The sequence below is a fragment of the Hesperophylax consimilis genome, chromosome 4, assembly GCF_061612785.1.
Source record: "Hesperophylax consimilis isolate HC1 chromosome 4, BYU_Hcon_1.0, whole genome shotgun sequence".
Lineage (NCBI taxonomy): Eukaryota > Metazoa > Arthropoda > Insecta > Trichoptera > Limnephilidae > Hesperophylax > Hesperophylax consimilis.
In genome coordinates, this window is record NC_142839.1 from 26,270,312 (window position 1) to 26,288,682 (window position 18,371).

Consider the following 18,371-nt stretch of genomic DNA (forward strand, 5'->3'; position numbering starts at 1 on the left):
CGGATCCGAATGCCTTTTCGTATGAATGGTGACCCAGTGCTTACTTACACAAGTTCTCAGTGAGTGGTGACTCACCGAGAACACGGTCTGGACCCACACTGGAGCGAGTCCAGGTCTGGACCGAGTTCGAGGCTGGAACCGTGCGTCATTCAGTTCGTACCCAACAACTCTGAACCCAAATCCACTTCTAGAGCTCGAGTTCTTTTAAAAGGAAGTGCTCCTCGGAGGAGGCCTTCAGCAAAACGCAGAACCTACTCATCTCTACTGTGGAGGGGACGAGATGGAGAAGAGGAAGGTGGGGGAGCACCGGGCTATTCAAATCTGGTCACCAACCATGGCTAAAGTCATTTCAAGCAATGTTTCAATCCTGAAGGATGTGTCTTACACCAGGGAGATACTGAGAGTATCTTCCACTTTGGAATGTGCTGCAAGTATACTATGTATTATTTTAAATGATAAATGTCAAATAACACAAATTCATCAACTAAAATTTATTGAGGCACGCCAGGTTTTGAACCTTCAATCTTCAAGAGTCTCGCCCCTCGACCACCGAGGACGTCATAATCATATCAAACATTTTTTATAATTTCTTACCTTATTTTTACAATATATTTTTTGCCATCACCACTTACTAATTGCTAGCAGCTACAGAATCGCGAGCAGTTGAGTTATTGAGATTGAACAAATACTAGGCACAGCGTAAAGGAGAAAACTAGAAGTGCCTTCCATACAAATTGTGCACACCCCAGCCACTGATTGGTCGACGGATGAGTTGTGTTGTGAGCAGTCAACCCGTTAAGATTGAAATGTGTTATGAATGCCATGGTGCGGCTGAACGGGGATCGAGAAGATGCTGAACTGATAAACAGCAGACGCCGAGGTCCGGATGTTTATTGCAAAGAATGCCCGTGATGACAAGACTCCATGCTGGTCGACCGTTCTCCAAGATGCAGTCAACACTGCTCGGAAACGAAGGGCTTCTGATGCAACGCTGCCTGAAGTCATGGAGCACCAAAACCTCAGGGCTAGTCAACCAGGTAGTACAGGAAGTTGTTTCACAGAACGTGAATAGAACCTTCGCAGAACTTGAATATTAACTTGTTAAACAACTGGCCCTTAGGTATGTAAAGAAAAAAAAGTTTTGTTTAATATATTTTTATTTAAGTCTACCACAATAAAACTGGAAAATATTACCAATTATTAACATTACTTTTACTTCATTGTATTTGTACTTTGATCAAAATTACACAAGAAGTCTTATTTGGATCTTATACAAAAGTTATAATGTATTTACACAACTACCATTCCTATGAATATTAATTAGGAAAATATTATTTTTGATTAATGAGAAGTAAATATTTAAAGACAGATCCAGAAATATTAAGTGACAGGATTGGAGAACATGGAACATTCTCTTTGGTAGCAAATCCTGCACCAGCACACCAGAACACCAGCCCTAACTCCTAACTGAGATCTGATTCACGCAACGAACGCCAACACCCGTTACCAGAAATACATAACCTTACAAACCTAAGCATATTAGTGAATTTTTAAAATGTAACAAGATGTTGGCCCTGAAATCACATTTGCCGTTAGAGACAAAATGCCTTAGATTATTCAGTTTCAAAGATCTTCCTTTGGTTTGAACGTTTACCTTCCACGGACGAACGCCACTGCTTTCATCAGTGCTCCTACATGAAGTTTTCTAAAGGAAATCTATTCAAATTTCCAAACACTTTTAATTATTAAACTTCCAAGTTCTTGTAAGCTAGCCAATAAACTCGCAAGGCTTAGCACACAAAAAAGGTTTTTCTTTACACTATAAAAACTTTTTATTTTAGCCTAGAGCCTAGACCAAGTTCTTTTTGTAGATTTAAGTTTTATTATTGTAAAACAATAATTAAATAAAATCGGCAATTTTACAAAGCAAGCAACCTGTTAAAAATTACACTAATTTGAAGATTAAGTACACAATCTAGTGAAATATTTAGAAATCAAAATGGTTTTAACAAACTCGATGTTAACTCTACTATTAATTTCCCTTATTCATAAGTTAATTAATTTGCATAATTCTTATTACCTCGGAGATGCTTTTTATCACATTTCCCTAACATTATTAGAATCTTAAGACTTTTATTTCAAATATATATGTTAATAAATTATTATAAGCAATAATTATTAGCCTGAAACACTCATACAAATTGAAAAAAATCATCCGAGTAAAAATTAATGCCACTGACAGGAATTGAACCCGCAGCCTTCCGATTGCCGGTCAGCTGTGCTAACCACTACGCTACGTTGGCTTATTTTAAACCCGTCAAATAATTCATGTACTAGTATTTTTATTCAACAATTATTGCTTATTAGATTTTAAACAACTTTATTACATACGTTAATGTTTATAAATTTTTAATTATATAATTATTGAAAGTGGAGACTTTTACTTGGGCTGAATTACACTAAGTTTTATTGACCAGTAACTAAACGGAATGATAAAAAACTCATTAACAAAAGATTATAAATTAAGTTTTTTACCAATCCAAGCAGTTTAACTCCTTATATAAACACGGGTTACTTAGATATAAACAAATTATATGATAATAATAACTTGCAACAAAAACATCAAAATAGATCAAACACTTGTCTATTCTAACATTACACAAGTGATTCTAGTTACTATTATATTATATTCTGGAGTCTTATAATATGAATAATTACATTGCACAACATAGAAAGATTTATTCTGTTCATAAGATCTTCATATGATGTGCGCTAGGAATTATCAGTACATATGTGTTTGAGAAATTGTATTCTTTGCCATCACCAGACAACAGAAATACGTACGGCTTTGTGTTGCTAAGTATTCACAGAGTACTAATGAGGGAGAAAGCGTCTTGTAAGACATTATAATTAATGATAAAACCAATTCTTTCAAGTTATATTAAAACAATTATACATAAAACCTATATTTGCAGGAACAGAAAATTGATCAATCTTGCATAGAAAAATTTACGAGAAATCATTGACAAAAATTAGAAAATGTCCTTCAATTTCGTAAACAATTTTCAAAACAAGATTCATATTTAAATTTAAAACTTTCTGTTCCTTTAAGACATTCTTTACTAAGTATTTAATACTAAAACAATACGTTGATACATTTAAAAAAATATATGTAAGCACCAAATTGTATTCATATCTTAAAAGCACGAAATAAATGAAGTTTTGAAACAAATATTATTGACTTCATATTTTTGTTAAGCCTAATTTAAACATACGAAAAACAGATTGTATAAGATGACGCACAAATTGACTGACGCATATAATTTGGGCATTGCATAAAACAAATTAGCTTAAGAATACTCCAAGCTTAATTGAAAATAATTTGTTGTTAATGAATATATTTTAAAAATTGATTACAGAAACACACGAGAGAGATTGGTAGAATGTGATAAACCACAGACAAACTTGAACTAATTGTGTACGGACATTGTGTCATGATTTTCTACAATGAAAACAAAAGAACTGAAAAAACTCAAATCTTTGCAGGAGACTAAAGTATGTATAAGTAAGCAAGTCTAGATACAAACTGCATCATCATATGTCCCATTGACTTGAATCTACAATGCAACCAAAGCATCCAGGTAGGTTCTTCAATATATAGGTATATATTCATTGACCCCGGATGAACTCAGATAACAAAATTAGTCATAGCAATTTTACATAAAAAATTGATGAATAAATATGCCAGCGAAGTACACTATTGTCAGTTGAATGTTAAAATAAAACTAAAATTTATTTTGAAAGCTATGAAGATATTTTCTTTCGATCAAATATCTTTTGTTCCAATGTCAATGTATTTCTGTAATCAGCCTTTAGGTGGGTACTATGTAAATGGTTATAGTCTTTCGTAAATAACAGAATCAATTAAATTGTGAATAGCTTTCACATTAAAGAATGGTAATTACTTTAAGTAAGTTAATCGTTTGTGCTTCTTAACAATGTGGTAAAAGGGAGCGATGGGCCTTAACCCTTGACTTTCGAGTTATTAATGGAAGACAGCTCAATCAGCAGACTTCGAGCTGTATTATTTTAACATTTAGCAGTGCTTCTATTAATTCCTACACCACAAAATCATAAAAATTAACAACTCTAGGATCACTAAAATAATCATCTTATAAAGCACTTAAGATTGATATTTCAAAAAAGACACAAATTAATAGATGTCATCGTCTTCATCCATTGCGAAATCCACACCAGAATCTGCTGCGTATATCGGACTGGAAAACAAAACAAAAAATTTTAAGAATCATAAAATATAGCTGATAAAAACATACATTTAAATTCCGAAAAGAAATAATGGAAACAATACGATTAATATTAATTGTTTATTCATACACTAATTTTAAATGCTTTCCATATCACAGCGATCGCATTAACCGCGATCCACTGCCGATAACTACCGTGGGCGGACCAATCACCAATGTGCCAAGCATTCAATTATTGTTATACAAACAATGAATTTCACCAGTCAATAATTTACATCAGTGATAAATACTCTATGTGACCAAATATGACCAATTAAAGAACAACAAAAAACTAACGTCGATGAAGGGTCTTCGGGGAACAAGACCTCAGTGGACTCTTCTCTCTTGGGGCTTTCGGGGTATCAAGAGGGAGTGGAGAGGAGAAATGAGGACACCTTGGTAGACTCTAACCTCTTGGGGCTTTCGGGGGATCAAGGGGGAGTGGAGAGGAGCATTTAGCATCGCTGCCTTTAGCTTAGGTAGGTTATTTTAATTGAGTTAATTTTGATAAAGTTTATGAGTTTAACTTTTAACCCTTCACGCTAATTTGTACACTTTCGGGAACAACTCATATGATCTCATAGAAATCGTTGTATCTCCCTTAGGGCCCGTTCCCACTACCGTTTTCAAATCGGAGGCGGGTCCGGTTTTAAAAACGGATGCTCTACGGCCCTGTTCACACTTCCGTTTTAAAAACGGATCCGTTTTAAAATCGGATCATACTCTACGAAAACAAATAATTGTCAATTCAACCAAAACATTTTATTTGCTCATTTTTCAGTAGACGATCGTGCGCAATGGTCGATGATGAAGCTCTTGTTGTCATGTGGTAATTATTAAAAAGAAGGAAAAAAATGAAAAGAAAATTTTGGGTGAAAGATTTTTGTAGGAACTTTCCAAGTGTTAATTGGTGAGTTGAGAAGTGATTAACTAAAGTTCTTTAATTATTTTAGAATGTCTATCACTTCCTTTAACCATCTACTGAAACGAATTTCAGAGAGCTTAACGCATCAAAATACAAAATTGAGAGAGTGCGTTTGTCCTAAGAAAGGCTATCGATATTTTTAAGGTAAGAAAATAATTACAACTGTATGTGTTTATTAAACTAATGCGCTCTTCCGTCCATCGTGCAGCTCATTTAAGCTTTAAAATAAAGAAAAATAAATAAAGTTTAAAAATTAAAAAATAAATTTTGAAACATGTTGATAATTTTGATATAAAAAAGTTGTGTACACCAAGCGTTTTGTTTTTATTTAATTAAAAATAAAATATTGTAGTTTGTTGGCTACTGGGTCTTCCAGTGGCGGTCCGTGAGTTTTTAGCTAGCTAGATTGCTAGGATAAAAAATATGTTTTAATTTATTTACTTAACAAAATAACCAAATACAAGCACGCAGCGTGCCTGCTTCCTTGCGACTGGGAGCGGGCGGGGAGGGGTCGGGGTGTGGCGGGGACTCTGCCGGAATGACTAGGCGACAAGTGTGAACAGCTCCATACAAAACTATGAGCGAGCGAGTTCCGACACGATTTGAAAACGGACGCGCTGCGCTGGCGATCCATCCGACAAAAAATGCTGGATCCGTTTTCAAATCGTGTCGGACAAGTGTGAACAGTTCCATACATCCACTACAGCCGCTAGGGCATCCGTTTTTAAAACGAGACCCGCCTCCGATTTGAAAACGGAAGTGGGAACGGGCCCTTACTGTTGCTGTGGTGAGAAATGTGATCTAAACTGTGTTAGAGAAATGATACACCAAGCTTTATATTCAAATCTAGAAGTTATCCACAATTATATTAAAATAGGTACCATTATGAAACCAAAAGTTCTGATAGCAATTTGAAAAAAAAAAAAAACCTTTTTATTAATTATTTTTACATGCAAAGACAAAAAAGTATGGTTATATTAACGTTTATAATACATACATACATATTTTTAGTAAAATAAATGTTTTTCATTTTAGTTACAAAAAACGTAAAGTGAACCATTTATTTTTATTTTTTATGTTTCAAAAAACAAATGTTTATTTCTAATATTAAAATTTGAAGGCGTATTTCATCACCTTTCAAAAACAGTTCACAGATACTTTCATAAATATTCAATTTATTGCAAAAAAAACAGTTTTCAGATACATTCATAAATATTCAATTTATTTATTCTAAAATACTCCGACCTTCTGTCAGAATGTGGCTGAGGCCTGAAGAGTTTGAATAATAATGGAAAACCAAAACCTAATTTGGCAACAACCTTTTGAAGACCTAATTAAAGGGGGATGTAGTTCTGTCATCGAATGATGTCAATCTGGCAACTGATAATTTAATTAAGTATATGGTAGCCAAAATGGTGTGATTTGACAGAAAACATATCAAACACATCTAAAACTACCTATCGTATGCTACTCCCAGACTTGATATTTTTTATTACCAATAATGGACTATTGTTTTTCACTCTGCTTTTTCGTAATTAATGTAGACATATGACACCGACCATAATAAATACACACTGCTACACAATAAAACCCACATTTACAACTAAATCTATAGTTTAAAGCGTTAAATAATGATTTCAGACAATATTTTTTCATTTAAAATATGTAGATAATACACACATCAATGAAACTGCTGTCTTTTTTTATCGTCATGATATCTGTTGTTATAAATAATTACTTCATTTGGCACCAAATGTCAACACATATTCAAAGTTTTTATCATTCCGAGTAAGAAGATTTTGGTGCTAGAAATGAATCTATAAGCTCCATCATTTATCATATAAATCTTTGAAAAATGCCCTCAAAATGTTTTAAAAGCAGGGACCGACACACTTAAAGAATTACAATTATCAACGTAAGCTGAGAATGCAAGTACAGTAGAACCCCGTTAATTCGAACCCCGATAATTCGAAAAAACGCGTAATTCGAAATTTTCGCAAAAAAAATTTCCGCTGAAAAATTTTTTCATACAAAATTTTTTTTAATTCGAAATTCGTTAATTCGTAATTCGAAATTTATTTTTGTCCGCGCACGAAAATTTGTTCATGTAATTCGAAAAAAATTGATTTTTGCGAAAATAAATCATAATATTTCGTAAATCTGAATCTAAAAGTCAGCCGTGGCGGTAAAACGTCGAAAAATGTATTTTTACGTGGTTATACATCGTCCTAATTAGTATTATTATTTTGTAAATCTGAATCGATTTACACTGGAATGTCGTATTTTTTCAAATTTATTTCGAATATCCGAGTTTAAAGGGCCGAGAAAATACATTTTACGCGGATATATGTCGTAGTTTTACGAGTTTACGCCAAATATCTGCATTTAAAGGGTCGGCCGCGACGAAACTCGGCCGCGTAATTTCGATTTACGCGTAAATATATCGTATTTTTACTAACTTTACTTCGAATATCCGCGTTGAAAAAATACGGCGCGACGGAAATCGGCCGAAAAATTTCGATCCATGCCGAAATATGACATATTTTTACGAATTTACTTCAAATATCTGAACTTAAAAGGCCAGCCGCGACGAAAAACTGCCGACAAAATTCGATTTACGCGGAAATATATCATATTTTTACGAATTTATTTCGAATATCTGAATTTGAAGAGCCGGCCGCGACGGAATACGGCCGCGAATTCTCGTTTTACGCGGAAATAGGTATATCGTATTTTTACGAATTCAAATTCAGATTTTGAAATAAAGGGCCGGCCGCGACAGAAAATTACCGCGAAATCTCGATTTACGCGGAAATATATCGTATTTTTACGAATATCTCAATTTAAAGGGTAGGCCGCGACCGAAATCGGCAGCAAAATCTCGATTTACGCGTAAATATATAGCATTTTTACGAATTTATAGCGAATATCTGAATTTACAGGGCCGGCCGCTACGGCAATCGACCGCGAAAATAAAGAAATAATTGGTATTAATACGAATTTACAACTAAAATACCACCCGGATTTGAAGAGGCGGCCGAGAAAATCGATTTTCGGCGTATTTTTTTTTTTTTTTTTCATAAAATTTCGAATTACGTGGGAATTCGTTAATTCGAAATTTGATTTTTGATGTCCGCTGGATTTCGAATTAACGAGGTTCTACTGTAATACCAATTCTCCTTTTTCATGTAAAATTGTCGTTTTGCATGCAATTCTGACTGTGTTATTGTTCGAAGCCCATAAAACATGTCATTCCGAATGCGTGATTCCGAACGGTTAGGACGAACGTCATACTTGTCTATGCCAGCGTGTTATGTACATCTCTTCTTGAAGAATATCTAACAACTACAGACAACAAATACTTTTCCATTATCGCTACAATATTGTCAATTTCAGCTAAATTAAATCAATTGTTATAGGTATGTGTTTCATTAAAATAAAGAGTGAATGTCGGTGCAGTTTTCTCTTGGTTTTCTGGGCCTTGCACGACAACTACTGCTATGGTATAAAAAGATTGTTGTTTAGTTTGACTAACTAATACAGAATAATTTAATAATATTATTTTTTTTGTGCTAAGAAACTTTAATTTATTCTGCGTGCAAAATTGAAAACTTTTCAATAAAATGTTTATCCGAAGTGACCAGCCAGGTAAGTATGTTTTTCATTCACTTACACATAATAGAATTTTTTTACCTAAAAACTACCTTAAAACATTGGAATATCTAAAAAAAAGGTTATTTATCTTTTTTACTTGGACTATCATGTAGAATCACCCACGAAGTTAAAGCCCTTTACCCCTGGACACATTTAGTGGAACAGAATTCAAAAAGGAAAATTTGCTAAAGAAATTATAAAATAGAACCCTGCAAAAGAATAATAAAAGCAAACATTAGTATTTATTTATGAGATGTAATATGTTGTTATTTTCAACTCCATGCTATCTAGATACAGGGTGCAGCAAAATAGACGGTGCAGTTTTGTTTGTTTTGTCAATTTTTTCATAAGCTGAAACGAACTTAGAATCAGCATTTAACGGGAACCTTTCCAAGGTAAAAAAAAAAAACTACACTGTTTTGCTCACCCCGTAAAAGTGTACACAGGTACTTATATTAATGATTTGTTCATTTTAGTCTGGTAGGTACCGGGAAATTGTACCGGATAACGAAATCACAATGGTATAACTCTTTAATATCGGACATTTTATATGATAACAATGAACAAAATGTAGGTATCTAATTCCAAAGACAAAAGTTAGCATAACTAAATTTCGTCAAATTTTTACAAATGATATATATACCTATATTACATAAATAAGAAAAAACATTCTTTTTTTTTTAAATCCCCCCCCCGGATTACGACACCTACTAATTTAAATATAATAATATTATCCATCTTGAAATGGCTGTCTGCCATAATGTTTACTAAAATTTGGTAAGAAATTACATGTTTTAAAGTTAAATCAAAATTGAAGTTCATTAAAAAACCACTATAAAATCAACTTCATTTGTGAGGATTTACTAGGTTCCCGCTTGAACCACGATTTTCCAGACACCGTGCATGACTCCCGATGTGTACATTTGTAAATGAATTATGAGAAAGGAACCAAATACTAATATTGAAAGTGTGTCATATAATAGTACGTACACTGTCATGCCCACACGGCACACTACCAATTCGGAATATTAAAGTAAATCAACAAACAAATATGAAAGTGTGGCTTATTTACCGAACCTACTATTTTGATATAGTATTTGGTATGATTTTTTTTTACCATTGTACATCTTTTTCTTTTCATTCTAAAATCACATTAGACTTGAATGGCTGACATAAAGGATTTTCAGTTCGCTGTTCAGCATGTTGACCCAGAATATATAAAGTAAAGGAATGAATGATGCAGTGTTGAGGGTATTGTCTAAAGTCACTAGTGCCCTGGTCTACGGTAACAAAGCTTTGGCTGTGTTCTTAGATCTATCAAAGGCATTTGACACGGTTTCCCACGGATTACTCCTCAAAAAATTAAGTTCTATTGGCGTTAACAGTAAAGCACTAGGTTGGATCAGATCATGTCTTAGTGATAAATAATCATTTAAGCAAAAGCAAACCAATCCCTTTTGGGGTTCCACAAGGTATTATGCTTGGACCAATATTATTTATAATCTACATTAACGATTTGTGTGAATTAGATAGTCCAAGTAACATTGTTAGTTTCACAGACGACACTGCTTTAATACCTGGAGACGCTTTTGACAAATATGATTCAGAGGACGGGTTGTTTCGGAGAATTTGAACAATTCTTCAAATTATAAAGTTAACTTTCAAGTTCGGTGAATGATTTTTTCAACTTCTGTTAGTATTTCAGTTCTGTCAAGCAACTAGCCTATAATGATATAATAACAGAACTTGAACAGGACTTTCACAGAACCCGAAAATGAATGTAGAAATTTGATGAATTGTTAAAATTCTCCGAAACAACCCGTCCTTAATATTTGACATTTAGTATATCAAAAAGTCAAAGTAATTATACATAATTGTCGTTTACCCTCAGCTCTTACTAATCTCCAGAAATTGGCTGAATTTAAACGGGCTTTAAAAACAAAATTATTTTTAAAAAATCCTACCATTCATAAATCTTAACATCTTTTCAATGTTTTATAATAAGCCATATTCTCAAACTTCCGGTATTTGTTTGATTTCGGTTGCCTCCTTATTTAATGTCTACTCAGAATATTCTCATTTCTGAGCACAAACTGTTTTGTATTATGTTTTAGTTTTAATGTTCTTGTTTTGTCCTGAGCTATAATAGCACTGTTAGTGATATTCTTTGTTTTTTCATCGCTTTGTATAAACTCTACATTTAGTGTTATATTATTGATCTGTAATAAGTAAGGCGCACTGTAGGAATAATTTTAACCGCTTCTGTGCCAAGAGCGAGTTAACTCGCATTCTTGGCCTGCTGTGCACAGCTACACTTCTACCTACTGGCATTTAAAAGGTTAAGAACATGACTACTAATACTAAATAACTATTATTAAGTTTGTTGTAGTAAAGCGCATTTGTGGTATATAAATGTTATGTTGTTGTTATTATTTAATATTCCTCCAGATTATATTAAGTCTTCCAATTCCTTGCTTAAATTTAAAAAGATTGTGAAGATGTTTATGTTGACAGAGTATTGCCATAATGTTTTTTTGCTAAAAAGAGTCACTCTAGTTGTTTTTATGTTTACGTTTCTTCTTGGGAATAATGATTTATTTATGGTACAAATATTGTTTCGATGCACTCTCAACACATCTGGCCGCTGTTTATGTAACAAGTTTTTTCTTTCTCCATGTAATATTTTGTATTACTTTATATTGCTTCAGTCAAATGTGTAAATTGTTGACACCGTTACAGGCTATAATCCTAGAGAGGTTGATTTTTATGTGACAAAAAATAGTTAGACATATAAATTAAAAACTAAAACTGTTGAATAAAAAAGTATAGCTACTTAATGGCGCGACAGGTGAAGAACACAATCCGCTTCAGCTTCCTGTTGTACAGGAAGTAATTGAAGGACCACAGGCAGCCGGGCTCCCCAAAGGGATCGGAGGCCAGGTCCGGGTTGTAGCTGTAGATGTCGCACTCCGCCATGACAATCTCATCGTCCACTGCCGCCCACAGGGGGCCTCGCAGGCCCCGGTACTGCTCTCCCGCCACCGCAGACAGGTTGGCGTCCACTTGCTGCATCACCCAGTTCAGGGAGGGCTCTTTGCTGAACTCGTGGCTCTGGAATGGTGACAGTTTATGTCAATGAGGAACAAGATGCATATTATTAAGCATGCATATGTAATTTGAAATCTATAAACCAACATTTATTTAGAAAAAGAAATCATTCTGCTAATCATAAAACCAAAAAGCCTGTATCCTCTTATGACTGACTTTCTAATCAAAGTTATGAGTAATTAGCACAGACATATGAATATATAGACTAGAAATTAAAGATGAGGGGTAAAATCAACTGTTGAAGAACGAAGGGGGTAAAGCTGACTGTGATTCGTCAATAAATCAATCTGACAGTATATAGGCATCTCGCATTATAATATCACCATTTAGTTCTTAAAAGTAAAATCTGCTTTTGAATGAATAGACATTTTTACATGGGAGCGCAAATTACTCGCCACGTTATGAACAAATTTGCGAAGTCCAAATTCGGCAAAAAAATTCAGTTATATTTTCAGAGTCGAATATTTCGTTTAAGTATTTAGTTAAGACACTTTTATAAATGTTCATAATTTACTTCCCAGCAACCAACCAGCTTTGTGTTTCGCGTCCAGACGTATCTCGATGTGATAGTATATGTTTCTACAACTGATCCATATTATACGATGTGAATATGCTTAAAATAAAGTAAAATAATGCTTATATATGGAATGTAATACGACAATTGGGTTTATTCTCTTTTTCACATCTATTTTTACAAGTTTTCATACCACAAGCCACCATTTTGCGGTGTTATTTCGTAAAATGAACCGATGATGCCTCGACCATAGTTCGCACAAGAATGATGACGTCACGTTTTCTAAATTCACTTGAGGCCATACGCGAGCCCAGCCGGCTCCAATGGAACCGGTATGGGGAGTGGGGAATAATACGCTTTTAATCACTTAGGGCAGGTCTACTAATATTCATATGTCTATGGTAATTAGTATCATTAGTCTCAGTCTATCAATTCCAATCCCAATATACAAGATAAATATATTCTTGCTTATCAAGTTAAATGCTGTTTTTTTCCATACACAAGGTTTACTAGAGAATTGCTGAAATATCTCTGTAATCAATATTTCTACGGTGCCTATTGTTATCGTAAAGGTCATTCTGATATGAACACTTAGTGAGGCAAATCCGAAAATTTATTTTTTCTTTGTGAAACCCCCCCAAAAAATGAAATGACCTAATTTTTATACAGGAATATTCAACTAAAAATTAATTAATCACTGGAATGATAAAATATAAACAATGATAGGTCAGTTATAGAAGATAAAAAGGGTAAAGAACAATGCACTGCTATGCCAATGATATTGTTTAAATAATTAAGGATTTATTATTTACCCAAAGGTGGACAAAGTGACATTGTATTATTTTAGTATGATTTCATCATGGCTATTAATTTGTCTATTTATTAAAATAGGTACTTATGTCATTGGAAATGAAATGACGACCCTCGTTTATACACAAGCATTTACTCTAATGCTGTGTATATGCATAATACACATGAGAAAAAAGTGCGAGCCATGAATATGGGAAAGAAGCAACCGCAAACGGCGCTTCTCGCCATTCATGTGTACACTCAGCATTAGAGCATAAAGACTTGCGATTGTTTTGGTAAACAAAGAAAATAATAAAATACAGTACTCTCTCACTAATCCGCCATCCCAAAAACCAGGAAAGTGTCCAATTAGTGAAAGCGTCGGATTATAGTGCATACCTACTAAATATGCAAAAAAAATAACACTGTATTTTGTAAAACAAACAAACACCGCAATCGATATTTTGTAAAATTTCCATTTTTTGGTTCAAAGTTAAGTCGTCAGGTTTACGTTTGCGAAAAGACTCCATTTTGCAAACTTATTCAAATTAAAAACGTGGCAGAATGAAACGAACAGAAAAACACATGCGACAAGTGCTAGAATACACAAAAATAATAATTATTAATCCTGGTTACTGGTAAAATGGTTAGATCTAGCAAGTTACAACCAGAGATGTGCTTTATTTCAAATAAATCCATTTCAAATGGAAATGCAAAATGGGTATTTTCCATTTTAAATGCTTTTCTAAAAACCATTTTGCATTTTAAATGCTTTTCTCAATGCATTTTCCATTTTAAATGCTTTTTTGCAACATTCTTTCTACTATCTCCACTCATCTTTTTTTCATAAGCCCCAAATATCAGTCGGTCCTCAACCTCGCTATGAGATAATTTACATTTGTCAAGTTGCTCCCTGGTAGGAGCCCTGGCAATTGAGTGATACCATTACAAAAAATACTGATTCAAATACTGAACATGGGGCCATGACGCTGTAATATTAAATGTTAGATAGCACTTTCTATGTTTTTACCTTGGCAACATTAGTCCCGCGCAATTTTTTTGGTTTCATAATCTGTAGTCGTGGTGTTTTTGGATTTACCATCATGTAATGTTTGTTCTACATTGATGTCCATTATTAAATGACAAAACTGTTTAAAAATTCTATAATTATTTTAATTGTTTGACCTGAGAAACCATTTTGCATTTTCAAATGGAAAAGTTTTGACCCATTTCCATTTTTCATTTCAAATGGTTTTGGGTACCCATTTTGCACATCTCTGGTTACAACGGTATAGTAAGTGAGTGAGTAAGAGTAATATAACCCAACCTGTTGCATTGGTGTACAAAGTTTGGCCACTCGAGTCTAGGCATGTGGCGGACAACTGAATTTGACATATGAATACTGGCGAATTATAGAGCTCGAAAGCATTTTTTTATAAATGTCGTTTTCACAGTTAAAATTACTTTCAAAGGTTGAATTTTTCAGTCTGCGAAAATGTAACGTCAAATATACCCCGGTTTTGTCAGTTAACAGTAAGGTCGTTTCCACGTGAGTCGGTATGAAATCAACAAATCCTAAATAATTAGCAAGAATTGAACTGAACATGAATACTTTTGAAATAATTTGTATACCTCAGTGGTAACCCGCGTGCGAGTCCAAGCAGCGAGACATTGCGCAAAATTGCCCGCATTGCACACACGGTCAACCGACCTGTGAAGTTCTGTCAAAACCCGCCGACCACCTTGGAAGAACTCGAGAATTTAGTTTGTATTTTTACCCGTCAAGATGTGCTAAAATACGGCCGAAAATTTCAGAATTCGCCTCCATCAATGTATGGCTGCTGAGGCCTATCATCTTTCCGATGTCATATTTAGGACGTGATGCATAAAATGGAATATTGTACCGAATAAAATAAACCCCATTTCTGTTGCGCCGTTTTTTTAATAGCCCACCAAAACTGCACCGTCTGTTTTGACGCACCCTGTACTTCAAGGAAATTAATAAATAAAAAATTTGATGCTGTAATAATTAGAGTAGAACCACTGACAAAGTGCAGCAATCACTTAGTTATTTCATTCCAGAAATAAGAAAAAAATCAAGTTATTAAACATAGACTAGTTATAAACGATTATTTGTACCTTTGCATCGGAGAAATCATAATCGTGAAATGCGGAATTCAACGTAGCAATCAAATAGAATAGGGTTTTTCTAGAGATTGTATCACAAAGCATTCCTTCCTCGTCCCCAGACAGGCTTCGACTAGAAAGATATCACACATGTCATGTTATGGAGGCAACGAAGAGCAAGTAGCAAGTAGCAAGTAAAATAAGTCATGTTTACAAGGGGAGATTTGACTCACCTGTAAGACCCGCACCCGGGCGACATGCCGAGTCCAGTTTGCGGCGGTGACAAGGCTTGCAGGTCGTGGGGAGTGGCCCCATCAGCGGTGAACCTCTTGTAGAGGGCCTTGTCCCCTCCGGCCATTTTACAGCTGTAACTCTCGATGCGCCCCGAAATGGCGCTGTCTCCTGTCTGGATTGACAGCGCACTGTTGATTGCCTCAAATCGACTACTCTCCAAAAGCTTCATTTTGGGAGCTTCAAAGGCGATACGAAGATTGACAACAACACAGATATGTTTAGTTGGTAACAAGCAACGATTTACATATATTTAACACTCAAATTAGTTGAAATTTAACATCTTATATGACTACTTCGTTGCGTTCTGAGTTGTGTTTTTCCCACTTGAAAGTTTCTGAACATTGTTGTAGGGTGTATGAATATACCTTTTCGTTTCGAATGTATTAAGTTAGCACTAGGATAAAGAGATATTATGCGAATATTTTCAACATATAAAGGATTTGATAACATCACAACAGCTAGAGTTAGGGTTTTGTTAAGTTCTGTCTATATAGTATTATTTATAAATAGAACAAAGATTGGCTTCTTTTCAAGGGCGAGTCCAAGTTGAAACTGCTTTATTGATAAACAATAACGTATTAGTGTTCAGAGTCTATGAAATAATGCATGGCTAAAATTTGAAATCACTTCACACAACCAACACACTATGATTCGACGGAAAATTACACCAATTGTACAAATTTCTCTTTCCAATTTAATAGCTACCCACTGGCAACGGCAGACATGTTTTTATTTACACTTGCAGCGGGGCGCCGTGATCAGTGATACATGGTGATACCATACCGAAAAATGTTTTTTTTAACTGTACTTATTCAGTTTATTTATTTACTAATAGTTTTACAATTTATAAATTTAATGAGAAAAATTATGAAAATCAAGGAAAACAATTGAACCAGTTGACTGAATTTCACGAATGTAAAGGAAAATTTCGGTTCTTTTATTTAGATTTTTTAACAGTGAATGAAACGGTCATTTGCAGAAGAATTTATTGCTACTAACGCTTGCTACAAAAGGTTTAACTTGATATGTCCCTAGGTATATACGTGACTTGAATTCACAGAAAGACCAAAGTGAACACGTGCTCCAGCATTTGTCTCTGTAATTTTACACGCAGATGGAGGCGGCAGTCGGATATTATTAGACCTTAAATAATTAGTCAATAGCCTGGCCGGAAATCGCAATAAAAATTTAGAAAGCCAACTTAGAAATACACCCATTAGTCGGCAGATTTAGCTCTAGACCCTCATCAAGTAGTAATTCTGAAATGGGTGTATCGTTAAGCCAGCGACCCGGCAATAAAAAAAAAACCTTCGCCCAAGGCTAGGCTAAATTGTAATTGTTTGAAGGTCATATTTAAAAACGTAATTTTAAAATATTGAACATTAAGTATAAATCTAGATGTAAGAGTAATTGTCAACTTAGATTAGAAATTTAATGGCAACCAGATATTAATTAAGTGTATGCATGCATAATGTTAAGATACTTAAATATATATTAAGATTTTGAACCGTAAGTTAATCCGAATTAGCCAGACAGCGCAATCTAGTGGTGAGAATGGCGATGCCAGCGTCACGGACTCGGACAACGCACCGAAGTGGTGTAAAGCGGAACCACTATAGTCCAGCACCCCACCACAGGCGCTACGGTCGCCAGATCGCGCGGGTGAATACAACTGATTCAGCTCTCAACAGTCACGCTCTCGCCTCTCAGGAGTCATCATCTCGCCTCCCCTTGGGGCGGCCGCCGAGGCGCCTCCGCTCTCGGCGGTCACGATCTCGCCTAGTTCTCGACAGTTCACATTTCCGCACTCGACAGTCATCATCTTGGGAGTCATCATCCTGCTCTCCCCCTTGGAGCGGCGCCGAGGCAACTGCCGACCAGGGAACTGCCCTAGCAGAAGTTACCGTCTCGCCTCCGCCGAGAAACTTCCTGCTCTCCCCCTTTGGAGCGGCACCGAGGCTCTTCCGACCAGGGAGCTGCCCTAGCAGATGTTACCGTCTCGCCTCCGCCGAGAAACTTCCTACTCTCCCCCTTGGAGCGGCGCCGAGGCTCTTCCGACCAGGGAGCTGCCCTAGCAGGAGTTACCGTCTCGCCTCCGCCGAGAAACTTCCTGCTCTCCCCCTTGGAGCGGCGCCGAGGATCTTCCTACCAGGAAGCTGTCCTCTCAGGAGTCGCTGCCTGCCGACTCCGCCCTTCGGAGCCTTGGCCCAGGCTGAACCAATTCCGCCCTTCGGATCCAACCCAAGTTGTCGCTTGTTTGATGTCGGTGATAAGTGCGAACATGGAGATCCGCGGTTCCAGATAAGAACTATAATTTACGCCTAGTATTAAGCTAGATTAAGATTAACCCTTCTTTATACATTTTTCTTTTGTAGTGTTTTGTAACTAAGTAACTTCTCTTTTTTTTACTCGTTCCTCCTTTTCTTTAGCTTGAATACTATTAATTATTAACTTCCCTTAAGTAGAGTGATAACAAACTGAAGAAATAATCTATTCGAAATGTATTATATTATTGTATAAAGGTTAAAAAAATTTTGATTTGTTTATTTTTGGAACGAAATCGTCGTCGTCTTTCGATTATCAAAATGTATCGGTAGTGCGAGTTGTGCCCATCACTACTCACCGACCAACGTGATCGCACTCTCGTTATCTATGG

The 18,371-nt window shown here is 35.3% G+C and overlaps 1 protein-coding gene across 1 annotated transcript; it reads right to left on the reverse strand.

Annotated features, from left to right (window-relative positions):
- Positions 1-882: 882 nt before the first annotated feature.
- On the reverse strand, positions 883-16,464 carry Maf1 (repressor of RNA polymerase III transcription Maf1). The gene is made up of 4 exons (XM_089651577.1): positions 15,655-16,464; positions 15,434-15,554; positions 11,717-11,994; positions 883-4,277 (listed from the first exon to the last, which is right to left on the reverse strand). The coding sequence occupies exons 1-4, from the start codon at positions 15,882-15,884 to the stop codon at positions 4,214-4,216; spliced, it is 693 nt and encodes a 230-aa protein (XP_089507703.1). The 5' UTR covers positions 15,885-16,464; the 3' UTR covers positions 883-4,213.
- Positions 16,465-18,371: the final 1,907 nt, after the last annotated feature.

Bases quoted from the DNA above. Each gene is read 5' to 3' on its own strand.
- Maf1 (XM_089651577.1), bottom strand. From the start codon at position 15,884: ATGAAGCTTTTGGAGAGTAGTCGATTTGAGGCAATCAACAGTGCGCTG. The intron at 11,995-15,433 runs GTACAAATAATC...TCACCATTCCAG, and splicing joins ATGATTTCTCCGATGCAAAG to AGCCACGAGTTCAGCAAAGA. The intron at 4,278-11,716 runs GTAGCTATACTT...TTTGTTTTCCAG, and splicing joins TTCACCTGTCGCGCCATTAA to TCCGATATACGCAGCAGATT.